Raw genomic sequence first — 27826 nt, 5'->3', positions numbered from 1 at the left:
GCAAGTTCCCAGATGGCTTCTTGATACATTGAGGGACAGCAAACAAGATCGGCCTTTTGCTGCCCGGACAAGATCAGGGAATAGACAGATGCATGGTCACTTTCTTGAATTTGCACTCCTTGCTACAGCTTGCAATAAAGAGCCCTTGTGCCATAAAGATGCTTTTGACAGCAAAGAGTGGATGGATGCAATGAGAGCTCAGTTACATTCCATTGCTAAAAATGACACATGGGAATTAGTAGATCTCCCTCCCGGCAAGCATGCCATTGGAACCCGGTGGGTCTACAAATTAAAAAGGAAATCTGATGGCAGCATAGATCGATACAAAGCCCGTCTTGTTGCAAAAGGGTATGCCCAACAACAAGGCATTGACTTTGAGGAGACATTTGCTCCCACATCCAAGATTACTACCATTAGATGTGTCATTGCCATTGCAGCCCATCATCATTGGCAAGTGCACCAACTTGACACCAAGACTGCTTTTCTTCATGGGGATCTACAGGAAGAAGTATATGTCACACAACCTCCTGGCTTTGAGGTTGTTAATTCTGAAAATAAGGTATGCCGGCTTAGAAAAGCCCTTTATGGTTTGAAGCAGGTACCCAGGGCATGGTATGCCAAAATTCATGCACACTTACTATCCCTTGGTTTTCAGAATAGTCCCACAGAACCCACTCTTTACATCCATGGGAGTGGATCTGATTTTTTAGTGCTGATTTTATACGTGCATGATATGCTCATCACGGGCCCAGATACTCAGCAAATTGCAGCTTTCAAGGCTGATTTGCAGCAAATTTTTGACATGTCAGACATGGGACAGCTCGATTATTATTTGGGCATTCAGTTTGCTCATGTTGAGGGGGGTATCATGATGTCTCAATCCAAGTATATTGGACAGCTCCTTGATCATTTTCAGTTTGAGGATTGCAAGCCAATCTCTACTCCAGTAGACCCTGGCTTCAAATTCTCAGCTCATGATGGAAGCCCACCATGTGTTATCACTCTTTATCAGCAAGCTGTTGGATGCCTTATTTATTTATGTCACACCAGACCTGACTTACAGTATGCAGTATCTCAGCTCAGCAGATTCATGCACATGCCCAGTTCACAGCACTAGCAGGCAGTGAAGAGAGTCTTCAGATATCTCAAAGGCACTCAGGATTTAGCCCTCTTCTATGGTGATCAAGGTTCACTTACCATGCATGCTTACACGAATAGTGACTGGGCAGGATGTTCCGACACCAGAGTGTCACATACTGGCAATTGTTTTTTGCTTGGCAATTCATGTATCTCTTGGCTCAACAAGAAGAAACCAACAGTTGCCACATCTAGCTATGAGGCTGAGTACACGGCAGCTTTCACCGCTACAGTAGAGTGTGTTTGGCTTCGACAATTACTTATAGATCTTGGTATTCGCCAGACATCCTCCACTATTGTCTACACTGACAGCAAGAGTGCTTTGGCCATTGCACGTAACCCAGTGTTTCATGCGCGTACCAAGCATATTGAAGTTCATTATCATTATGTTCGGGAGCGGTTGCCAGCAGGAGACAAGAGTTGTCCTATCTTCCCACAAAGGACAACATAGCAGAGATGTTTACAAAGGCACTTCCTCGTCCCAAGTTCGAAGTCTTTCGACAGGCTTTACACTTGGTTCCCTTTGTTACATGATCTGACATCCCTTGTACATTCATAGGTGGCTATATCCTTTTGGATGAACATGTGCCACCATGACCAGAAAATACCAGGTATTCTGAGACGTTTCCAAAGTACTTCAGCCCATCCCATGGAGAGGGGTTTGTAGCCCATCTCCTCGTGGTTCTAGTGATGTCCTATAGGCCATGGTATGTGCCTTGTAGGCATAAATATAGGCACTTGTAGTATTAGTGCCTTTTAGGCCACACAGGACAGTTAGTCCTATGTGACACCTAGGACACTTAGTCCTAGGTCTAGGTACAAATACTTTGTCCTCTTTCTTTTCTACTATCCTAGTTTGACGTGACGGCTAATCCATCGACTCTTTTGCAACCTACACTCTCTCTTTTCAAATGATCCTACATCTTTTTCCTTCTTATGTACCTTCTCCCATGTCCGTACAGCCAGATTCCGTACCAAATTCGTCTTCCCCTCTGTCTCTGCAGCCTTTTGCTCTTCTTACACCGGGTCTTGTACAATCTTTTCCTAATGTCTCTTCCTCCCCTCTTCCTGCTGCTCGGACAAATGGCTCTTTCGTTTTCTCTCCTTCACCCCCCCTTCTGCCTCTACTCCTCCTGCACGTGTCTTCTTTTGGCAGAAGCGTGCTGGTTTGCCTTCTTCCACCTTGGTTAAATCGGCAAAGTTGGATATCGCGGATGGTCCTTCATCTTCCCTTCAACTGGACCTTCTTCACCAAATGCGTTTTGCTTCTATCACAGATGTTCCTTAATTGGGTTCACAGCTTCTTTGTTCTTTGGACTCTGCCCTTCTGGTTTCCAGTCTTCGACAGGCTCAACAATTTGGAGTCTGTCTCTACTTTATGGACAGGGTTTTTTCTGCAGCTCAACTTCGTCGTTGGGCTGAAGTTGCAGTGGGTCCCGGAACATGTAGAGGCCTCCCCAAAAAAGCTACAAGAGTAGGAAGATGCCGAAGAAGAGGCAGAGAAAATGCTTCGAGGGTAATCCAGACCGGACAGTGAGTCAGAAGAGAGGCAGACGGATCAAATAGTGGATCCCAGGGCATCACATAAGCAAAGAAACCAGCCCCATGAATACCAGCACGACTGACAAGTCGCTCCACCACATCCGGCGAAGAGCAGTGGGCATAAATTTCCTCATCCGATGCGCACCAGGCTGCATTTTGCCTCTTTTCCTACAGCATGTTATTGGTGCCATCAGGTTGACCATTTCGCACGTGCTTGCTCTTCGGCTTCCATGACCACTCCTCCTGCTCCTTCTTCAACTGTAAAGTTTACTCTTCCTTCTCCTCCGGTTTCTACTAAGGCTTCACTGAATAAGCCTTCTTTTACTGCTCCGAAGCATTACTGGAGGAAGGTAGAAAAATCACAAGTTAATCTTTCTCTTGCTGAAGAAGTTTAGGATCCGACTCCCGTTGAGCATCATCAGCCTCCTTCTCCTCTAGATATGGATGTGCCCCTTGCAGAGGGGATCATACAAGATGCTGCACATGCTCTTTCTCAGGTTGATCCTCGAAGTGAAGCTGAAATGCCGAGTCCTGCTTTATCAGATGCAGCTCTTTCGTCGGAGGATACAGATATTGATCTAGCTCCTTTGCCTCTGATGCCTGTGCCAGAGTCTTCTTCTGTTCGGGATGCACAAGTGCCTTTTTTATTGGAATCTTTTCATCCCATGTTACAACAGGTTTTTGATCCTGTGATTCAGAAATTTCGGGTACCAGCCTATATCAAGAAGAATCACAAGGGCAAAAAACAGCTGGTTTTTATTGATGGTGTGGTTTCATCACTGCATCAGTTTTTACAGAGCAATAATTTGAAGCTGGAGGATGCTGTGTTTGATCCTCCTCCAGCTTTACTTGGCTGCCTCATGACTTTTGCTCTGAGGCTTTACTTGTAAATTTTTTTCTTGTATTTATATTGGTGGGTTTTTACCTCTTTTTGAGGTTTCCCACACAAAAATATAGGATTTCACTAGAAAAAAAGTGTGTGTGTGTGTGTGTGTGTGTGTGTTGGGCACTATCTGATTGAGATGCAACGACACAGAGATCTACTGATGCGACAGACCAGACTAAGCAAGGGGGCGATGCCATAGGTCACCGTGATTGACCAAGCACATCGACATGTGGGCAAAGGGGATCATGAGCACAATCTGTCCTTAAGAAGGGCCCGAGCACTGAAGCAGAGGGTTTATTGTTGTTTTGTGGATTTCCACATAACCTTCGATTTTGTACCATGCGCTCGGCTTTTCAAATGCCTACATGATCTTGAGTACAGTCAAGACATAATCCGGGCAGTCCGGACACTATATGAGCGGGTATCAAGTAGAGGCAAGACTTCGACATGTGGGCAAAAGGGATCATGAGCACAATCAGAGTCAAACAAGGGTGTCCGTTATCACTGAACTTGTTTGGCATGTACATCGACTCTAGGAGGCCCAGGTTCTTCATTAGCTACCTCGGTGATTCCGATTCTAGAGTCTAGACTACATGGTCCTACTCTTCTTCTCACCTGAAGGTCTCCAACGACAATTGGATGTGCTCCAGTCTTTCTATGACACACATGATTTAAAGGTCAAACGGGGTAAAACCAAGGTCATGATCTTCAACACATCTCGAGCAGCCGCACACAAAGAGCAGTTTACCTTTGATGGGGCTCTAGTAGAGATTGTTGCATCCTACACATACTTGAGTATCCTCTTTTCATGTCCGATTTTCACGATGCGATCAGCTACACAAGCCCATTTGAGCATGGGACATGCTGCACGAGCCAGGCTCAAGCGCCAATGCTTCCATTCACATTTTCAGGATCCCAGAACCAAGTCTCTTCTTTGGTCCGCCTTGCGGGAATGTCTGGTTGTCCCTTTTGGAGGACATACTTATCAGAGACAAATTGGTCCCACATAGAGAGCCTTCAATTTTTGCTTCTCGCTCCGATGATCCACAGTAAGCCATCGGTCCGCATCAGATCATACCTGCAGAGTCCCACAAAGTTTGGGACTTACCTCCATAGGGTCAGGGACTTTGGTACCACGACAGCTGGATGACACAAACTGCCATGGCTGGCGCTGACTTCATCTATGGCAGTAGAGACGGAGGGGGATCAGAGGAGCTGGTATGCTCAGATACACAGAAGGTTCACAGACCTGGGGCTACAGATGGACAGATGCCACCATTTCAGTACAGTCTTGAGGTCCCTCCATTTCGCTGGCATGTCAGGAGCTGAACTAGGTCATCGAACAATGATTAGAATGGGGAAAGAGAGAGACAAACGGCGGAAGGGAATTTAAAAGAGACATGAAACAAAGCTTAAAAGCAGAAAGAAAAATAACGAGCTTTGCTTATGTTCGCATCATAAACTGCCATCTGCATTTCGAAAGATTCCATACCTTCAATCAATTTCAGGCAGTCCTGACTATCAGTATCAGTATGAGTTTATATGTGTATGTAATTTTACTGGTTCAGTTTATCAGGTCAGGACAGAAATGAGAATATGGTGGCTGTTCGAAGCAATGCAGACAAAGAAACAGCCATCCCTCAAACATACAAAACTTGACTTTTTTTTAACATGTTTATATAAGTCAGAAAAATGAGACATGGTTTTTAGCTGCTTGATGGGACAAGCCAGGAAAGATACATCTATTATCAATCAAGAGATGCAAAAGTTGGCTCCCCCCCTCCCCCACTTTTAATCCATTCAACACAAAACAGAAAGGTTTTGAGCCAGTAAAAATTTCACTTCAAGGGCTTTGCCTGCTAAGGGACTCAAACACGCTCAGGCCCACACCCACAAAGCTAATATCGTCTTTAGTTTTAGGCTCAGTGTGTAGTGAGTTATTTTCCAAAGTGGAATGAAACGATGTGCTTTGAAAGAGCCTATATCCCCAGTAGAAAATAAATTTTGGTTCTATATATCTCACAATGCAAAAGTGATGGTGGCACTAAGGCTAGTGTTTTGGCTGCTATGTACAGATTTGGCATAAGATACTATGTAAGGAGTGAATTAAAGTGCATCCCTCCTTTAAATAGCCGAAACTCTTAAAACAATATGAGTATCATATTCTATCATCATACATATAGCACAGACAAAGAATGGTTACCCTGGTATGGTACAACTAATTGATGAGATGAACAGATTCAGAATTATTTAAAATTATGTTGGTTACTGTTGACATTACTTGACTGCACCAGCGCAATTACAACAAAAACAGAAACATCATATACCTAGATGAATCCAGGAACATTCCCAAACTCATCCTCTAAAAACACAACATAGTGCAGTTTCAATCTCATGATAGTCACTCACAAGGTTGACCCAGTCTTTTTCAAGCAAGAAATGAAAAAATCTACCTTAAACCAGGCAAATCTGATGGTGTAGATGCCTCCATTCTTGATGTCACACGATTGGGTGAACGCTGAGGAGAAGGAAAGCTTGCAGCAATAGGATGTGTTTGTGGAGGAGTAAAAATTGGAGCAGCAGTCTCCACCTTTCTTGGAAACATGAATCCTGAACGCTGCAATATTCAAACAAATAAAGCACATTGAGAATGTCGTCTTGGTTCACAATAAGGATCAAATGCTGCCATAATACACCTAACAGGCTTTTAACTTATGGTAAAAAAATTCTAGTCAAAGACCACCTGAAATCCCTTTGGCAAAAAATATTCCAAAAAAAAGAAAAAGGCCATTTCAAGGCCATTTGCCAAACCCACACACACACACATGTATGTATATGCAGCATGAAAACATAAATACTTTAGCTCTAACAGAAACTCTAGTGCAATTTGTGTGCATGGGTGTATGCCAACTGAACTTGAAAGTGATCAGTAAGTTATCACAAACCCGCAACTCATCGTACGCCATGTAGTACTGAGGATACCTCCCTCTTGGTCCACCAAAAGCTTCTTGCCATGAGTCTAACAGAAACAAAATCTTGTCCCGCACTTGCATATCTTTCTGCAACACCACAGTAGTCACACTTATTACCCATAAGAACCCTGAAAATGGATGAATCTAAAGTTCAGCTGTTTTATATATATTATTTTTTTCAAAGTTCAACTGTTTAAACTCAAGGCTATACACAAGTCAAGTTGTACCATCTTTAGATGGTGTGATATATCTTCCCTCCAACACCCAGAAAATGAGAAATTTTCCTTAGGCATCCAAAAAAGAGAAACATGTCTATCTGGTGCAAAATATAAGCTAATATCCTAAATGGCCATCTTGTGAAAGGATAAGAGAATCCTTTGCCATTCCCCTCACTGTTAATTGTCTGCAGGCCACCCAAACACACACACACACACACACACACACACATGCATATACATATACATATACATAGGCATACATACATCTACACACATGCACGCGCACACACTTCTTTATTGTAATAATTTACATTACACGCCCACACACACGCACGCATATACATGTGCATATGCATGTCCACACACGCATATACATGTACATTGCACGCGCACGCACGCACACACACACGAATATACATATATACCTAGATGAATCCAGGAACATTCCCAAACTCATCCTCTAAAAACACAACATAGTGCAATACATACATGTACATATGCATACATATATACATATACATATATGTAGATGTACACACTCATGCGCGCACACGCACGTATACATATACGTATACACATGGATGTATGTATCTATACATACATGTACACACACACACACACACACCCTTTTTTTAAATCCAGATAATTATATTAGCCAAAATTGCCTCCAAGAAGGAGAGCAATTACATCTTCACAAAACTTGCATATATGCCAGGTAATGAGAGAAATCTAACTGGCCCCCATGCAAACGCACGCGCAAGCGCACACATACACATATACGTATAAATGTATGTGTAAAATGTGTGTGTGTGTGTGTGTGTGTGTGTGTGTGTGTGTGAGAGAGAGAGAGAGAAGTGTGTGTGTGACACTTACTATAAAACACACGCGCACACATACCCTTTTTTTTTGTAAAAGAACCTTTCATTAAGAAGAATGTACATTCATAGCAGTCCCAACCTAAGACAGTTACTACTCATATACTTGTAGGCCATCTCCTGGTGGTTCTAGTGACGTCCTATAGGCCATGGTATGTGCCTTGTAGGCATAAATAAAGGCACTTGTAGTGTTAGTGCCTTTTAGGTCACATAGGATACTTAGTCCTATGTGACACCTAGGACACTTAATCCTAGGTCTAGGTACTTGTACCTTGTACTTCTCTTTTTCCTATTATCCTAGTTTTGACATGACGGCTAATCTATCGTCTCTTTTGCAAACTGCATTCTCTCTCTTTCATTCGATCCTACAGTGGTATCGGAGCAGGGTTTGACTCGTCTTCTCCTACACCTGGACTCACATCAGCTCTCTTCAGCTTCACTGCCCTTCATCCGTACAGTCGTACCTTCACCCCGTACAATCGTACGGTATGACAACTATACCTACAACCAGATCCCATACCTGCGTTTCATACTCTGCACCTGCGCTGTACGTCGTACCTAATCCGTACGCAATACTTATTACGTACATGTGCCGTACGTGTCCGTTCCGTACTAGAGCTATTGTACCTGCACCCGCCGTACAGATCAGTACCTGCATCACCGTACTGTCTGTACTGATCGTCGTACTGCACTACGTACATCTTATGTACCTACACGTGGGAGCCTCCGTACAACTGCAGTACTTCAGATATCCGTACAACGTACGATCATACACCCGTACACCGTACATCGTACAGTGTACTTGATCCGTACAATCGTACACTGTACTAGAGCTGTCCGTACAGCTAGTACTTCTTTCGAGATCTCCATACAGGTGTTGCAGGACCTTGGTATTTTTTGGGGCTTTCAATTCATTTCACCTTCTTTGGTTGCAATTTTTTGCAAGAACATTGGGGCTTTGGGATTTGGTCTGCAATCTCTTGTTGTTTGCAATACATTGGGACAGATTGGAGAACATTGAGTCGCATTTGCAGGACATTGAGTCAGATTTTCAGACATTGAGTCTTTTCTGCAAGACTTTTGAGTCAAATTTGCATACATTGGGTCACATTTGCAAAAATTTCAGCAAAATTTGGGACTTTTTTGCATTTGCCCTCTAGTTGGCCTATTTGCCCTCGATAAATTTGGGGCTTTTGCCAGATTTGCTGTTTTTGCAGTGAACATTGCCTGCCACAGCCACATTTGGGTCAGATCTGCATTTGCCCTTTGATCTGGATCGGAAATTTGCAGATATTTGCTGTCATTTTTGGACACACAGCTTTTTGCAGTGATAGCCTTAAGGCTTTTGGGTTTTCAGGTGTCTTTCAGGGTTTTACATTTGCTATGGCTGGGAACAATCTAGATTTACTTGGAGTTCTTCGTGAAGATGATAAGTTCGATGGCACCAACTATCCGATGTGGTCTTATCTCATGAAACATATTCTTGTTGCAAACCATTTGTGGAATATTGTTTCTGGGGTTGATTTCAGGCCAGCCAATGCTACAGTGGTTGCCTCTACTGTTGTTCCCTTTGCAGGGGGTACTCCTCCTGATGCCTCATCTTCTAGCACTCCTGCTGCTACTCTTCCAACTCAAGAACAGTCAAGATGGGATGCAAGGGATGCAAATGCACATTCATGTATTGCTTTATCATGCAAAAGAATCATTATTCCACACATCCGGTCTTGCAAGACAGCAAAGGATGCTTGGGATAAATTGGCTTCTCTCTATCAGATTCACAATGAGGCACGTGTTGCATATTTGAGAAGGCAATTAAGGAAGTCAGCACGAATGAAGGTGACTCTATGGATGCATACCTGACAAAGGTCAAGGACCTCATGGAACAACTTGCCAACATTGATGAGGTGGTGCCAAATTCACAGCTTGGCAGTACCACATTGAATGGACTGCCAGATACATATCAAGGGTTTGCTACAACCCTTCGCTTAGTGGCCATGGGTAATCCAGACCACTATTCTTTTGATCAGCTAGTGACTTTGCTTTTGCTTTCAGAGGTGGCTGAATATGGTTGAGAATGAATCAGGATGCAAGCTTGTCACCCTCAACACAAATGGGGGGGAGAGTATATGTCTAAGGAGTTTGATGCATTTCTGTCTTCACGGGGCATTATTCACTCATGCACTACTCCTTACACTCCTCAACAGAATCTTGGAAAGGAAAAACAGGTCCACAATGGAGATGGCCAAATGCATGCTTAAGGCCAAGTCTTTGCCCAATAAATTTTGGCTTGATGCAGTGATGTGTGCCAACTATGTGCTGAATAGATCACCTACACGGGCATTGAAGACTGTTACACCTTATGAAGCATGGAAAGGCAGGAAGCCTTCACTTTCACACATGAGAGTTTTTGGGTCTCTTGCATATGTTCATGTACCATTTCAGCTGAGACATAAGCTTGATGACAAGGCAATCAAATGCATATTTATTAGTTACAACCAGGAGAGCACAGGGTATCGCTTATATCAACCAAATACTGGGAAGATTATTGTCAGTAGAGATGTAATCTTTGCTGAACATTCAGCTTCTCCTCTTGTGGACTGCAAAGCTAAGCCAGATGTTGACATGTTTGATGCCTTTGAATCTTGGTTACCTCTGCCATCCTCAGAAGAGGATTTTGACCAGCAACATGAGCCTCCTGTCACCACAATGTAAATATCCTAAGTCAAAGTACAGTTGACCATTTATTTGATCATAATTAAAGAGTTTTATATGTGTTAATTATGGTCAAAGAGTTCTTTTAATGGTCAAAGAATTGACTACGGTCAAAGATACTTGACTCTGGTCAAGTAAACCTGACTTTGGTCAAGAAGACTTGGTTTATTACCAAGAGGGTTAACTGCGGTTAACCAGAGAACCACAGAGCTGACTACGGTCAAAGAGTGGTGACTTCGGTCAACGAGACTTGGCATGCGCCAAGAGGGTTAACCACGGTTAACCAAGATGTGCCAACTTCGGTTGGAGAGACTTGGCTATAATTAAGGCGCCTCGACCCGTGGTCAAAGCTCCTTTATTATAATCAAGAGTGTTGACTCCGGTCAACCAGAGAAATAAATATATTTTTTTATATTTGTTAGGTGTGCACATGTATTCAGTGGGGACGCCCACCGTGACTAGAATTAGTCCACAGTGTGTTATTTGCATGCAAAAGCGCTAACAATTAATGGGTGCCACGGTGGTGCGCTTTAATTAATTGTTGCAGGTACTAGGAAGAGTTATTTTTCCTAAGCGCTACGGGAGCCTAACAAGCATCTAGGAGGCGGTTCGTGTGACCAAGTGCTTTGAAGACTCCAGAATGGCCCTTAGTGGCATGTGATAAGACTTAGTCTAGATTTTAGACCTCTTGTAACAGATTCTCTTCAAGAAATAAAATACCTTCGGGGGGGTCCAGCCCGACATGTTGTCTTGGGCCCTAGTGTCTCTATTGAGAGAGGGAGAGAGGGAGAGCAAATGAGAGTGTCTCTGCTGTCTTTTACGAGAGCTAGTATTGCATTGGTATCAGAGCCAAGGCTCATAGCCTTCTCAGGTTGTGACGATCCAGCAAGAGAGTAAAGATTTGACGTTGATTCCGAAGAAAGGATGGCGTTGGCCCAAGAGGTGGCAGCTGGAAGGTCTAGGGCTTCAAGTGTGAAGGGACAGGAATGCTTACTTCGAAGCCTATGAATGCACGAAAGCCCCTAAGTCCAGATTGAACAGTTGCGTAAAGGAATTGCCTTACACACGAGTGTACATCTGACGGAATAGAAAGGATGCTTGACAGCGCACATCTGACGGTGCACATCTGATGGCAAAAGAAACGACGAAGAAGATCTCGACAGGATGCCTAACAGCACACATCTGACAGAAAAAAAAAGGGGGCTTGCAGGAGTGAACGCTGCTCATGGGCGATGGACGAGCGATAGATTGCATCAAAAAGTATTTCTGGGTGGCATTCTTTCGTCAACGTGTTCCGTTGGGCAGACCTCATTGAAATCATGAGCCATCGCCATCGCTACACAACGTGACTCGCCATCGCCCATCAAGGAGACCAAGCGTTGCTTGAGTTTCCAGAAGGCTGCAGAGGTGACGTGGCACAGGCGTACACATGGCGCTGACGTGGCAGGCTTGATAGACAGCTGACGTGGCAGCCAGCAGGTCCAGCTGACGTGGCGTCCACACGTGCAGTAGATGACGTGGCACTGACACGTGGCAGCCAGCCTTGTTGACCCGTGGACCGTGGTTAAGTTAACCTTGGTACAGTTAATTCCTCGTGGTTAGTGAAAACGTGGTTAAGTTAATTACAGCTAGTTAGCTATGGTTAGTTGAACCAGTACCCAGTTAGTTCAACATTGGTCCAGTTAATCTGGCCTAACCAGACCAGTTTGGTTGGTGTAACCAGTCCAGTTAGTCTAGTTGCAGACTAACCAGACCAGAGCCAGTTAGTCTGGTTAGAGTAACCAGTCAGTTACTTCATCTGGTTTTGTTTCCCACCCAAAAAAAAAAAAAAAAGGGACAGTTGCAGACACTGTTTCTGCTAGTAGATTTCACCTGCCTGTCAGACTTTTACTGTCAGAAAAGCAGCAGAAAAGCAGAGAAAACAGAGATTTGCAGAAAAAGAGTATGCATGCCTTTGAGCAGTGAAAAGAGGGAAAAACAGATGCTTTTTGAAGTCATTTGCAGTAGCCAGAAAAGGGGCAATATAGTTGTTGATGTTTTGGCAACTGTGTGGGTATATGCCTTGAATTGACAGCCAGTACTGGCATAGATTGTGAATGCAAGACACCTCTTGTTGAGGTAAATTTTCTCTTTGAAAAGCGAAGGCTGCGTGCATCAGTTGCATACACAGTGTGTGTGCGAGAAATTTGCAGATCTCAAACGAGTTGTAAGAAGATGGCTCAATCACCTATCCAGTGGGATTCACAAGATAGGGATGCGCATCCAAATCAGAGAAGTGTGCAACAAACTCAGCAAGAATTTGAGCAGATGGTACGCACTCGTATACAAGAGATGGAAAATCTCAGAAAGGATCCAAGGGCTTAGCATTTGTTTCAAACAGAAGCTATGCCTAATGCAGTATATGACGTGCCAATGCCAGAGGCACACTCTCGTGTACAGCCAAAGAAAGAGAGATCTCATAGGGGACGGTCTCATAGCAGGAAGAGATCGAGGCATCATCAACGATCTCCTAGTCCATCACCGTCTACCTCAAGTTCGACTTCTGTATCTTCTTCTTCATCAGATAAACCATCAAGGAAAAGAAGGAAAAACAAGAAGTCTAGGAAGAGAGAGTCTTCCAGAGAGACCAAGGAATTCAAAGAGGGAGGTAAATCTGTCAAGTTTATGACCTACAATGGACAGTATGGTCATACTGACAAAGCATTGCAGTTCATCAGGCAGTTTGATGCTGCATTCCGTACAGAAAAGTTTTCAGAATCCTCCAAGTTAAGAATGGTCAGTTTGCACTTGACAGCGACAGCTAGTGCATGGTGGAGTGCACAGACCACAGATGGGTCAGCCCCAAGGAAGTGGAAGGACTTCAAGAAAGCCTTCTACCAGCAGTTTATGCCTAAACAGTTTAGAGACCATGTTCTTCAAGATTGGGACATTTTGCATATGGATGCAGGAGATACAATGGATGTGTACAACCAAAGTTTTGGGATGCTTATTTGCAGGTTGCACCTTTCAAAAAGATCTCCAAAGGAACCCAAATGAGAAAGTATAGAGCAGGTCTCACTCCAAGAATCCAGGCAGTAGTGAATGCTTTGGGGGCAAAGAACATTCAAGACCTTATGCATTCAGCTTCAGTAGCTAGTCTTGTGCCGTTACAAGATCCATCCACAGTACTATCCTTGCATACAGGACGTGCCGAAAGAAAGAAAACTAATTTTTCAAAATCCGAAAAGAAAGAGTATCCCAAGGTTGAAAAGAAAGGGTTTCAGCCTCAAAAGCCGAGGGGTACTCAGTTTTCAAAGGCTTATAAAGGCAAATCTCTATTCACCCCTGAACAGATAGCTGAATTCCATAGAGATGGGAAATGCTTCAAGTGCGGCAAAGAGGGACATGTGGCTGCCCAGTGCCCAGAAAAGCCTTCGACTTTGAAGGGAAAAGAGGCAGAGAAGCCACGAGGACCACAAAAGCCGATGGCAGGAGGAATTCCTGACATACTAGGTCATGTTTCAAAACCAGAAGAACGAGAATTGCTGCTATCATGGGGCAAAGTCAGAGACCAGCAAGCGCTAATTTTATTTGATCCAGGGGCTACTGATAATTTCATATCAGAGGACCTAGCCCTGAGGCTGGGAATAAAGACAGAGAAATTGGGCAGGGCTTTGGATGCCGATCAGATGTTCAATGGGAATCCTGTGCCAGTCACTCCCTTGATAGGGAAGCTCCGTCTTCATGTTCAGAGTTATGTGGATCAAGAAGACTTCTTCACTTCTCCACTGAAACATCATGATGTAGTCTTGGGAATGCCTTGGTTTCATCGCAAGGCAGTGAAGTTGACTCTTCCTGAAAGAGTGCTGGAGTTTATGCATAGGGGGGAAAATCAGCGTTTAGTTGCCACGAATAAAGGGGAGACTATCCCCATTGTATCTGATGTTACATGTGGTAAAGCAATAAAGTCTGCAATTTCCGCGTACATGGTTTTTGTAAAAGAAAAAGAGAATGATATGCATGCTGAAATGAATGATGCAGACAAAGATAAGTTTCAGTTTCTTATAAACTTTAAAGATTGCTTTCCTGATGCTTTGCCAGGGGAGTTACCCACAGAGAGACCAGAAGATCATCAGATAAAATTAATGCCTGATAGTGAACCACCAAACAGACCCCCTTATAGAGTCAGTGCGACTCAGAGAGAGGAGATTATGGCTCAGGTACAGGACTTGCTGTCCAAAGGGTTGATTCAGCCCAGCTCGTCTCCTTTTTGTTCCCCTGTACTGCTAGTACAGAAGAAAGATGGTTCATTCCATATGTGCGTCGATTACCGCGCCCTGAACAAAATGACCATCAAGAATAGATTCCCTATTCCGCGCATTGATGATGTGCTGGATCAGTTAAATGGAGCTTCAGTTTTCAGCAGGATAGACTTAAAGAGTGGCTATCACCAAGTGAGGATACCGCCTCAGTATGTGCACAAGACAGCATTCCGCACTACATTCGGGTTGTATGAATACTTAGTGATGCCTTTTGGGTTGACAAAATGCTCCAGCCACATTCAATAGAATGATGGATCGCATCTTCCGAAAGTACAGGCATTTCAGGAGTACTTTCTTTGATGATATCTTAGTCTTTTCAAAGACAGAGGAAGAGCACAGGGAACATCTTGCTATAGTGCTTCAAGAGCTGAGAAATCATCAGCTCTATGTAAACAGCAAGAAAAGTGAATTCTTCTTGGAAGAAATCCATTATCTGGGGCATATAATATCCAAGAATGGGAAACAGATGGATCCACCAAAGATCCGTGCCATTCAGGAATGGCCAGAGCTGAAAACTGTGCATGAAGTTCGAAGTTTCCTAGGCCTGTGTTCTTACTACAAAAGGTTTATCAGGCATTTTGCTGATATCGCAGCTCCATTACATGACCTTACTAAGAAAAATGCAGCCTTCACATGGGGAATATCACAGAAGAAAGCATTCAATACACTCAAGGAGAAGTTGACTACAAAGCCTATTCTTGTAGTCCCGGATCTTTATCAACCTTTTGATGTTGATTGCGATGCTTGTGGAGAGTGTGTTGGGGCTGCATTACATCAGAATGGACATGTAGTAGCCTACGAGAGCTGAAGATTGCGTGATGCAAAAAGATATCTGGGAATATATGAGAAAGAGTCATTGGCTGTAATTCATGCCATCCATACATGGAAGCACTATCTTTTGGGTGCAAATTTTACTGTTAAAACAAATCACCAAAGTCTGAGATACTTTTTGACTCAGATCAAGCTTTCCGAGAAGCATATGAAATGGGCAAACATGCTGTCAATGTATCATTTTCAGATTGTCCATACCCCAGGAATTCGGAACAAAGTGGCAAATGCCTTGTCCCGAAGACCCCAGGTCAATAATGTGACTATTGCTTATCATCAGGAGCTAGAAGGCATGAGGGAGCAATATGCTAGTGATGCAGATTTTGTTAAAATTTTACAGCAAATGCAAGAGGGGCAATCCACCAGTCACTATTCCCTGAAAGATGGGTATCTAATGAAAGATGATTGCCTATGCATCACCCAGGAGATGAGGAAAAAGATTTTGGAGTAATGCCATGCACCTCCCTATGCTGGACACAGAGGAATTACAGCAACAACTCTGGCACTAGAGAGGTATTTCTTTTGGCCAGGGATGCGGAAAGATATACATCAGTTTGTTACTGAATGCCTTATGTGTCAGAAAGTGAAGTATGACAGACGGAAGGCACCTGGTCTACTTATGCCTCTTCCCGTGCCTCAGGCACCATGGAAAAGTATTACAATGGACTTTATTTTTTATTTGCCAAGATCAAAATCAGGGAATGATGGGATTTGGACTATCATTGATAGATTCAGCAAGCAAGCTCATTTCATTCCGGTTCGCAAAACCATAAAGGCAGATCATATGGCTAAGCTTTTCATGGCACAGATCTTTAAGCATCATGGTATGCCTAAGTCCATTGTTAGTGATCGAGATCCCAGAAAAGTTATCTCCCAGATACTATGGCCCTGGGTTACAGAAAGAATAAATGAGGTTGCATACAGGTTAGCATTGCCAGAGCATTGGAGGATTCACAATGTATTCCATGTGAGTCTTCTAAAGAAATTCCAGGGGCCAGAGCCTACAGAATTAGTATCAGAGGATCCACCAGAAGTGGATGAGCTAGAGGAGGTTCTTCAGCCAGAGCAAATTGTGTACCATATTGTACGAAAAGGCCCTCATGGCAAGGAGTTTTACAGGTATCTTGTAAAATTCAAGAATTATACGACCTTAGATCCCAAGTGGATGGACGAAGACATATTATCCGATCATCCACATCTTTTGGATGTTTACAAGGAAGCTTTTCAGTTGAGGTCAACTGAATAGAAGCCGAGGGGATGTCCCCACAATGTAAATATCCTAAGTCAAAGTACAGTTGACCATTTATTTGATCAAAATTAAAGAGTTTTATATGTGTTAATTATGGTCAAAGAATTGACTACGGTCAAAGATACTTGACTCTGGTCAACTAAACCTAACTTTGGTCAAGAAGACTTGGTTTATTACCAAGAGGGTTAACTGCGGTTAACCAGAGAACCACAGAGCTGACTACGGTCAGAGAGTGTTGACTTCGGTCAACGAGACTTGACATGCGCCAAGAGGGTTAACCACGGTTAACCAAGATGTGCCAACTTCGGTGGGAGAGTTGTGCCAACTTCGGTTGGAGAGACTTGGCTATAATTAAGGCGCCTCGACCCTTGGTCAAAGCTCCTTAATTATGATCAAGAGTGTTGACTCCGGTCAACCAGAGAATAAATATATATTTTTATATTTGTTAGGTGTGCACATGTATTCAATGGGGACGCCCACCGTGACTAGAATTAGTCCACAGTGTGTTATTTGCATGCAAAAGCGCTAACAATTAATGGGTGCCATGGTGGTGCGCTTTAATTAATTGTTGCAGGTACTAGGAAGAGTTATTTTTCCTAAGCGCTACGGGAGCCTAACAAGCATCTAGGAGGCGGTTCGTGTGACCAAGTGCTTTGAAGACTCCAGAATGGCCCTTAGTGGCATGTAATAAGACTTAGTCTAGATTTTAGACAAGTGGCATGTTGCCAATTTGAAATGAGCTTGAAGCTCCTGTAAGGATTCACGTTTTGGATTTATGTATGTGTATCATACAGCTCTACGCTGAACTCTTGTAACAGATTCTCTTCAAGAAATAAAATACCTTGGGGGGGGTCCAGCCCGACATGTTGTCCTGGGCCCTAGTGTCTCTGTTGAGAGAGGGAGAGAAAATGAGAGTGTCTCTGCTGTCTTTTACGAGAGCTAGTATTGCACCTCCCGCAGGCCCTCCACTAAGCAATAATCAGCCACTACCTCATGCTGATTTGCAGGTTTCTCTTTGAGCTATTGCACAAAATTCAAAGAGGCAAGAGAGAACATCCTCAAGATAAAAGTGAAAGAGGGATGTGTTGGAAAACAATGTTATGTTAGTGTGCTGTGTATGGAATGGGTTGGTTAGTAGCTGGCTGCACTTCTAAGTTCCACAGGAGGAGGCATGAAGAGGCATAGACAAATTCCCATGCCCGTGCCCCCTATTCAACCCACACAAATATTAAAAATTTGTATAAAAGACTGGAAGATTTAGATTCATGACAAGGAGAACAATCTTATTCACCGGGCTATTGACATAGACAAATTCCCATGCCCGTGCCCCCTATTCAACCCACACAAATATTAAAAATTTGTATAAAAGACTGGAAGATTTAGATTCATGACAAGGAGAACAATCTTATTCACCGGGCTATTGACTTAGGCGTTGTAGCCAATTTTCAAAATATTCATTGGGTTAAGGAATTAAGGAAGACCACAAGACGAAAAACCAGATCAATCTATTCAGTATCAGGTACAAACTGAAAACAAGTCAGTCTCCGAGCTGGGTCTCAGAATCAGATTCAGAAACCGAAGCCTGGCACAGTGATGGCCTTGTTCTACTGCCTTGCTCTTTGCTTTTGTTTTCTGCCCTGCCCATTTCAACATCTCTACAAGGAGACCCTCTAGATCTAGTGCTTTCCCATTGGTTAATTTCTTTCACATAAGAAGAGAGAGAGAGAGAGAGAGAGAGAGAGAGAGAGAGAGAAGTAGAAGTAGAAGTAGAAGTAGAATTTTATTATCGTCCTCGGGGGGCCAAAAAATGACCCATGGGACCTAATCCTCAGTACAAAAATCTCCTCCGCTGTGGAGGGGTCAAGAATTTTCAAGTTCTTGACGGTACAAAAAAAGACGAGTGACAAAAGATCCCAACGCTGCCGGAGAGACAGTGGAGAGAACTGACGAGATCTGAGTGGTGTCTGCCAGTATCGGCTGATTGTCGTCTATGATGTGTGCATATCGGGGGCAGTGTAGGGCTATATTGGCCTCTGTCTCTACTTTCTGCGAATCACAGAATCTGCAAACTCTGACATGTCGTGGCAGATTTAGCCAAGCTCCTCCCTAAGTCTACCCTCTAGTAATTTTTTTGCCCCTCTAATGTCACCACCTCTTTTGCCATCTAACAAACTCTTACACCACCTCACCACTACCTCTCCCTTGCATTATGCCTACCCCCTTCTTGTTTTAATGCTCTTCTCCTCTCTATTTATCCTACCCTTTCTACTCAACCCCTTACAAATGGTAAATTGCAATAGTGCCTCCATGCTCCCTCCTTTACACCATAAGTCATGTGCTACATCCCTCTTCACGAATCTTCTCAATGATGAATACAAGCCCTTAGGTTATAAGTTTACTGCTTCTCAGCAATCATCATGTTGGTTATGTGGTTGCTAGCTTGATACGCTACTCTTCACATTGTCTGTAATACTTTCTAGGCTCCACTTCTATTATGCCAACTCTGTGTGTCACACAATGTGCATATGCGCCTCTCCTTGGGTATGCCCTCTCCTCTGCCGCTCTTAATACGAAGTCTATGTGAAGAGACCTGCAACTGCCCAATAGAGATTCTCAGTGAGTGGGGTAAGTGGATCTGCGTGTATCCTGGTGGGTCAATGTTCACCCCTTCTCTGAGATTCACTTGAAGCTCGCTCGGTCCCAATCAGGTCCGGAATGTGTGTAGCTGTAAGAGATCCTCGCGGATGAGCTGGCTAAACTCATGTGACATGAGGGGAGAGAATGGAGCATCCATACTATACTGGAAGGGAGGGAGTCTATCCATGTGGAGCCCTAGTCGCTCAAACCATCTCTCTGTGCGTGCATACTAGCATCTCTGGTCCCCTCTTGCTGAGAGAGTCATAATGCTAACCATGGTAGCTTGCTACGCCCAGAAATGTTATCCCCATACTCCTTGACTCGGTATAGATACGTGATGACCTGAAATGCAGCATCTAGCTATGATGGAGATGACCCGAACTTAGCCTGATTGATCTGGTGAGGGACGGATGGCTTTCCCTAGATCATTCGTGATAGCATGAGAACCTGAAGCCACTCTACACGAGTCCACTTTGTATCTGACAAGTCTAGCCCCCAGCAAGGGCTGCCACACATCCCAACTGGGCAAACCAAGGAGTCAAAAAGCATCCCCTTAGTCCGCGGGTCTTGAAAGTGCAAGCGGAACTAGTCTGGCCAATGAAACATATCCTCTGCCCCAACCGGGCATGCATCGTGGGTCTCATAGTGAAGATGGGTCCAGAGAAGATAACCTTAAGATACGTGTATGATGAAACTATCTCAACAGGAGACCCATCAAACATGAACTGCTCCTGGCGCATGATGGTGCGAGATGTGTTGAAGATCATAATTTTGGTTTTACCCAGGTTGACCTTCAAATCATGAGACTCACAAAGGACTGTAATGTGTCAAGGTTTCTCTGGAGCTCCTGTGCTGAGGAAGACAAAAGAGCCACGTCATCTGCGTACAGCAATATCCGGATTAAAGTGGCAGCAAGAGAACATCCAACCCCCCCTGTGTGTGCATCATTGTCTCGAGCTCATCTATGTAAAGGCCAAACAAGGTAGGTGATAAAGGACACCCCTGTTTGACCCCAATAGTGCTCATGATCTCGTCGATCCACCCAGTCTCTGCTCGTACTCTGTTTGAGACTCTCGTAAAGTGCCATAACAGCCCAAATGATATCGTGGTCATAACCCAAATCTTGTAGGTGCCGGATGAGGCGGGCTCTCGAAACCGTATCAAATGCTTTACGGAAATCCACAAAGCAACAGTAAACCCTATCCTTCTGTACCCTCGCCTCCTTGATGATACATCTGAGCGTGAGAATGTGATCCATGGTCCCATGATCACGTCGGAACCCTACCTGTCCTGCTACTCTAAGTCCTCGACACTCCGCAAATCGGTGGACCTCAAAATCAAGCACTGATGCATAAATCTTGGACACATGACATGTCCAATCATAATGGTCATGTAATTCTTCGGGCTCATGGGATCCCCTGCCTTGTGTTAACGGTCCAGGTGCTTGGAAATCCCAAACAAACAGCTTCATTGAAAAACTTTGCTAAGATCGGGGCTAGGAGGTTAATCCCATATGCAATGAACTCAGTGCATAGTCCCTCATGATCCTTCGCTCGCCTGAGAGAGAGAGAGAGTTGTATTAACATTTTCGGGAGGCCTCACGAGTCTATGAGACAAAGTACAATCAACAACGTAGCTCATACCAACTGCCATGGGCTGAAGCAAAGGGATCGCTAAGGCCCTTGTTGAGTGCTAAACTAAGCTAATGATCTCAAAAACTCAGAAACACACTCTCAGAGCTCTCAGGAGACTCCAGTGGGTAGTGCGAAAGTTGCGATGACATATCCAGGATTCATGGTATCTCTCTGGTAGGAAGCAAAGATGTCACGTATCTGTAGCTGTTGAGTTATCTCCTGTCGTAGTGGGGGTCATGGTCTCTGGGATCTCTGTATCCGATGGGCAGCATCAAGGGTCACACCTCCGGTTGGTCGGTCTCCTCTGAGTAAGGCAGTGATGGGCAGAACCTCTATCGTGCATGCTCTGGTCCTCCTCTGTGGCGCCCTCTCCTTTGCTCTGTGTTGTCGCTGCCCAATGATCGAATTCGCTCTCTCGTGTGTTATGACTATCTACATGTGGGTCAGTTGGATTACAGAGAAATCCAACCTGGCATATATGCAAGTTTTCTAAAGATGTCATTGCTCTCCTTCTTGGACACAACTTCTGTTAATATAATTATTTGGATTTCACAAAAAAAAAAGTGTGTACATAGTATTGTAGGATCGAATGAAAGAGAGAGAATGCAGTTTGCAAAAGAGTCGATAGATTAGCCGTCATGTCAAAACTAGGATAATAGGAAAAAGGGAAGTACAAGGTACAGGTACCTAGACCTAGGACTAAGTGTCCTAGGTGTCACATAGGACTAAGTGTCCTATGTGGCCTAAAAGGCACTAACACTACAAGTGCCTTTATTTATGCCTACAAGGCACATACCATGGCCTATAGGACATCACTAGAACCACCAGGAGATGGCCTACAAACCCCCCTCCATGGGATGGGCTGAAGTACTCTGGAAACGTCTCAGAATACTTGGCATTTTTTGGTCATGGTGGCACATGTTCATCCAAAAGGATATAGCCACCTATGAATGTACAAGGGATGTCAGATCATGTAACAAAGGGAACCAAGTGTAAAGCTTGTCGAAAGACTTCGAACTTGGGACGAGGAAGTGCCTTCGTAAACATATCTGCTATGTTGTCCTCTGTGGGAAGATAGGACAACTCTATGTCTCCTGCTGACAACCGCTCCCAAACATAATGATAATGAACTTCAATATGCTTGGTACGCGCATGAAACACTGGGTTACGCGCAATGGCCAAAGCACTCTGGCTGTCAGTGTAGACAATAGTGGAGGATGTCTGGCGAAAGTAACTGTCTAAGCCAAACACACTCTACTGTAGCGGTGAAAGCTGCCGTGTACTCAGCCTCACAGCTAGATGTGGCAACTGTTGGTTGCTTCTTGCTGAGCCAAGAGATCCATGAATTGCCAAGCAAAAACAAAGGTCATCAAGATGGACAGAGCATAGATACTTGTTACATATTTCTATGTGTTTTTGTGAGCTACCAAGGAGGATGAGGGAGAGGAGCTTGATGAGATGAGAGCATCATGGATTAGTAGTGGGAATCTCCATCATGATGCTGCTAGGCAAGAGACATGCACTCCACATGCAACACGGAGAGGGAACAGACGGATGATCGAGGTCCGATCTATTTCATCCCTCCTCATAGGTGACCGTTAGAGACGTGGGGTCACCCTTGACGTAGCCCATCAGAAACAAAGATCAAGAAGACCATGCCCTCCACCACATCAATAGATAGCTCTACAGAGACAGATACAAGAGCTCCTCACATCTCATAAGAGAGCCACCAGGTTACTGGGATATATGGAACTTGGGCATGTACTAGGAGCGCTAGCTTTGAGCACTTGATGCTACTCTAATATTTTATTCACTAGGTTAGCACTTTAGCTTTCAGCAAGGGCCTTTGTGATCCCTTTTCTTCAATCCTTAGTGTCTTGTATGAGTTACCTTTTGGTTTTACACTTTGTCTCATAGGCCTGTGAGGCCTCCTGCAGACGTTAATACATCTCTCTCTCTCTCTCTCTCTCTCTCTCTCCGTCTCTCTCTCAAAGTCAAATTCCTAGTGCAAATAAAGAAATTTGGTACTTAGTTCTCTGCTAACCTGATCTCTCTCTCTCTCTCTCTCTCTCTCTCTCTCTCTCAAAGTCAAATTACTAGTGCAAAGAAAGAAATTCAGTACTTAGTTCTCATGCTAACCTGAGCTATAGCTGCAAATTGGTCTCTAAACTCACGTATCAACTCTTCATATACTTGAGCTTTGAACTGTTTTAGCACCTCTTCTCGTACTTGCTCATATTATTAAGAGATATTAACATAGCCTTCCATAAATACAATAACAATAATATATTTATCGCCTCCTCTTGTAACCCAGTGTATCCAAGGTGAGCATTTAATGTGAGATGTTAACTTGTTTTGCATGTTTTTTTTGTTTCTTTGTTGAAGTTCCCAGCTTATATGAAGTCTAATGTAAGTAAGAAATTTCATCTATACATACATAGAATCATAAACAAAGAGACACAAAAGTGATGTGTTTCTCTCTCTCTCTCTCTCTCTCTCTCTTCACACATAAAATGCTACAAATGTTCATGCATACACATATCTTGGTTGTGGAATGGAATATTAATATCCATGCTGTGGGGATTCATAAATTTGAAGAATACATTCCACTTATCATCATGCAACCATTAGAGCTTCATGGTTTCCTCTCCTTTCTCATGTGCAGGCCTGATTATGTCAAGAACCTATAAAGAAAGAAAAAAGTTTAAGTTTGTTATTTTTATGATGTGACGAAATAGCATCTACATGATAAATGTTTTTACAAAAATGTGTTTCGAGTGTCCTATAATAAACCCACATTTTTCTTTAATGTACAAAATGTTTTTCCCTCGTTTTTCTTATATTTTCCTTGAAATACTTGTCACTCACGTCACATTTAAATGTGCTCTAAAATGCCAAATGAGATAGTACATTCCAACCAAATAAGATATGCTGAAGAGGTCTAATTCCTGAGTGCCTCTGAGATATCTGAAGACTCTCTTCACTGCCTCCCAATGCTGTGAACTGGGCATGTGCATGAATCTGCTGAGCTGAGATACTGCATACTGTAAGTCAGGTCTGGTGTGACATAAATAAATAAGGCATCCAACAGCCTGCTGATAAAAACTGAAAACGATCAAGGAGCTGTCCAATATACTTGGACTGAGACATCATGATACCCCCCTCAACATGAGCAAACTGAATGCCCAAATAATAATGAAGCGGTCCCATGTCTGACATGTTAAAAATCTGCTGCAAATCAGCCTTGAAAGCTGCAATTTGCTGAGTATCTGGGCCCGGGATGAGCATATCATCCACATATAAAATCAGCACGAAAAAATCAGATCCACTCCCACGGACATAAAGAGTGGGTTCTGTGGGACTATTCTGAAAACCAAGGGATAGTAAGTGTGCATGAATTTTGGCATACCATGCCCTGGGTGCCTGCTTCAAACCATAAAGGGCTTTTTAAGCGGGCATACCTTCTTTTCAGAATTAACAACCTCAAAGCCAGGAGGTTGTGTGACATATACTTCTTCCTGCAGATCCCCATGAAGAAAAGCAGTCTTGATGTCAAGTTGGTGCACTTGCCAATGATGATGGGCTGCAATGGCAATGACACATCTAATGGTAGTAATCTTGGATGTGGGAGGAAATGTCTCCTCAAAGTCAATGCCTTGTCGTTGGGCTTACCCTTTTGCAACAAGACGGGCTTTGTATTGATCTATGCTGCCATCAGATTTCCTTTTTAATTTGTAGATCCACCGGGTTCCAATGGCATGCTTGCGGGGAGGGAGATCTACTAATTCCCATGTGTCATTTTTAGCAATGGAATGTAACTCAGCTTTGATTGCATCCATCCACTCTTTGCTGTCAAAAGCATCTTTATGGCACGGACGCTCTTCATTGCAAGCTGTAGCAAGGAGTGCAAACTCAAGAAAGTGACCATGCTGTCTATTCCCTGAGCTTGTCCGGGCAGCAAAAGGCTGATCTTGTTTGCTGTCCCTCAATGTATCAAGAAGCCATCTGGGAACTTGCCTTTGCTGTCTATTGACAGCTCTTTTTTCAATGACTACATCATGAATAGTGGGATCATTTTGTGCCATGGCTTAGTCTCTATGCACTTCTCCTGTATTAAACTGAAAAGCTTTGTATAGAAGTATCATCCATTGTCTAGTATTCTTGTCTATAGTATTGTCTGGTAGTATCATCATCCCATGAATTGGAATTCTGCTCCTTCAAATACAAATTATCTTTGCGCTATCCAACTATTGGCTAGAGGTATCTTGACCATGAATTTAAATTATGTTCTTACAAAGTAGGAAAGATCAAAATATGGGCATCCAAGGTTCGTATACTAGTGAAACAACATGCAATGTTTATTTCAAAACAATCACTCTCAGGCACAATTCCAAAGTTCCCTTACTTTTAACTACAATAATTTGGAGCTATAAGACCATCACAGGGAAAGCTCTCCAACGACCTATGTAATCTTGCTACTCCAGCATACACTAGCTCCATGATAGACGCCACGCACAGTGAGCAACTTCCTTATGGGCGACCTCCTAAGGTGCAGCACTTGCAAGCTGCAACATCTACAATAGCGCGCACGCCAACTTTCTCCTGCTCACAAAGGCTCCGCTCCACCAGCCTACGCTCCAAAGCGCCCTGCAATAGAGGCCTCACAACCATCTACAAGGCACCATGAGCCATGCCATACTCACAGCTCCACAATTTGCATTGGCAAAAGATATATGCAATGACAGCTGCAAACGACCATCAGTAAACTATAGTCTTCCTCAACGATAGCTCTTCAACGACCTTGCTCCACCGTCTTCAACGGCCAGCAACTTCTAGTGCCCTGTATCCCACTATGTGCGAGATAGTCGCATTGAAGCTGAAGAGCGAAGTTAGGCTGTAATCCATCCAATACACAAGCATTGTACTCTCGGTGGAGAAGGACATTAGATGACTTGATATCTCCATGTGTAAGAAAATTGCAGCTGTACTTACATTTTTTTTAGCTATCTTCACCATTTCATGAAGAACATCTTTTGCAGCGACTTGATGATGAACAACATCTCCACAGTTTTTTATCATTGTTTCTAGGACCTGTTAGAACATTAACAGAAACTTTATTAAACCTGAAAAAGAGCATAGGAAATGTTCAAAGTCAATCCATACTATATTATGAAAACAATATACACGTTTAAGAAAAGAACATGGATACACACACAACAGATTTGACCCATCAAGAAAACAAGTAATTTTGTGCCAGCAAAGTACGAGCTCAGAAAAGTTTTGCTGCGTTCCTTGGGAAGCTCTTCTTGCTTCATCCTCCATAATCTCCTACTCTATGCCCCCTAGCTGAATATTCTCCCTGATATTCCCACACCCTTTCCCTCCCTGTGAGAATGTTGATCATTTATGCCCCTTTATATTAGGCTTTACACTTAGCTTGAACACTTGTGAGCTGCCCTTTGAACTTCATCATTGAGCCTAGCCCCTCCCCATCCTCATATACAAGACACAAACCAGTTTCTTTTTCCTGCTCCTCCTCTACCCTAAGAAGCCCCTGTTTCATACCTTAAACGAATATTTGCAGGTTTAGACTAGCTAATCACACCAAGGTATGTTTGACGATCTACGACGCACATGGAATGCGGTGAGCATATGAGGGATGTCCTCATAAGAAATGGATTAGTGTTTTCATTAAGGCCGTACAATTTGATTATTAATACTAAAGGTTAGGGTGGTGAAGTTAAACTATAAGTGGTTTTGGTGCTTTTATGATACGTAGAGGTAAGAAGTAGACTGTGCTCAAAGACGAATATGGAAGCAAAACTTATATATTTCTGTCCATCCACAAACTGGACAAGATACTATACCAAAAAGGTTCTCCTACTATATAGATCTCTGAGCCCACATGCTCCACTGACTCTCTGTCCTAGGGATCTCTTCCACCTTGCTGTCCATAACGCCAGCTTAAGGTGCGCAACTCTTACTAAACTAAGTCTGCAAGTATCCAACCCAGTTCACCTCATGGATAAGGCCCAACTGCTGTTCAGTGCTGCTCTTTCTTGCTCCTCAGAAGCTGCTCCAAGTGATGATGAATGGGGGCCCAAATTCCCCCTTTTATAGGAGCTGGTTGCCCTCGAAAATAACCGACTGCAACAGATCCTATAGCCGACTTAAACAACCAACTCCTTCCTTGCAGCCTATACACCTCCCCCCGAGTGTCACGATCTGTGACGTATTCCTTTCTCTATATCTAGACTTATGGATGGTTTGATGAATGGACACTTGTGGAAGGGTATGCCCTTTCGACGGGACACTTCCTATGAGGCACAACCCTTCACAAGAGACATTCTATGGAAGAGACACTCCTATTGTAATGTACCCTCTCATCAAGGGTCACACCCTTCACAAGGGGTACACACCTCTTCATGCACATACACTTTGGAGTACACACCTTTTCATGTGTGACTCTTCACTCTCTATATAAGAGAGGTCCAATTGTATGGATGACACACTACAGATACTACAGACACTCAAGCAATACAAATATTCCTTGTTCTCTGCTATTTCAGTCTCCTTTATGTTCCTTAGCACATTTCTAAATATAGTAAATCTAGGATTTCTTACAGTGGTATCAGAGCAAATTTTGCTCCTACCTGTAGGAAATGCCCCCCACCTTCTAGCGCCTATCTGATACATCTCTTTCCGCTAGAAGGATATCCGTGCACATTGTGCATGGAAGAAATGGAGAGAATGAGCGTAAAAATTTTTAGCGCCAACCCTGCCTAAAGTCATCAATGGCCTCTCCATCTCCCACACATCACGAGTTGATGTGAAT

At 43.5% G+C, this 27826-nt stretch overlaps 1 protein-coding gene across 1 annotated transcript in view; it reads right to left on the bottom strand.

Moving 5' to 3' along the window:
- Positions 1-27826, bottom strand: part of LOC147902502 (TOM1-like protein 9) — a 134854-nt gene that overhangs the window by 83561 nt on the left and 23467 nt on the right. The window contains exons 3-5 of the mRNA XM_087373547.1: positions 25984-26082; positions 6511-6624; positions 6019-6182 (exon numbers count right to left, since the gene is read on the bottom strand). Coding sequence (XP_087229673.1) covers positions 6019-6182; positions 6511-6624; positions 25984-26082 — 377 coding nt within the window. The remainder of the gene's footprint in view (positions 1-6018; positions 6183-6510; positions 6625-25983; positions 26083-27826) is intronic.

This window comes from Dipteris shenzhenensis, chromosome 4 (assembly GCF_047967505.1).
Source record: "Dipteris shenzhenensis isolate YYH24624 ecotype China chromosome 4, Dip_SZ_1.0, whole genome shotgun sequence".
Taxonomy (NCBI): Eukaryota; Viridiplantae; Streptophyta; class Polypodiopsida; order Gleicheniales; family Dipteridaceae; genus Dipteris; species Dipteris shenzhenensis.
This window is presented reverse-complemented; position numbering and strand designations above follow the sequence as displayed.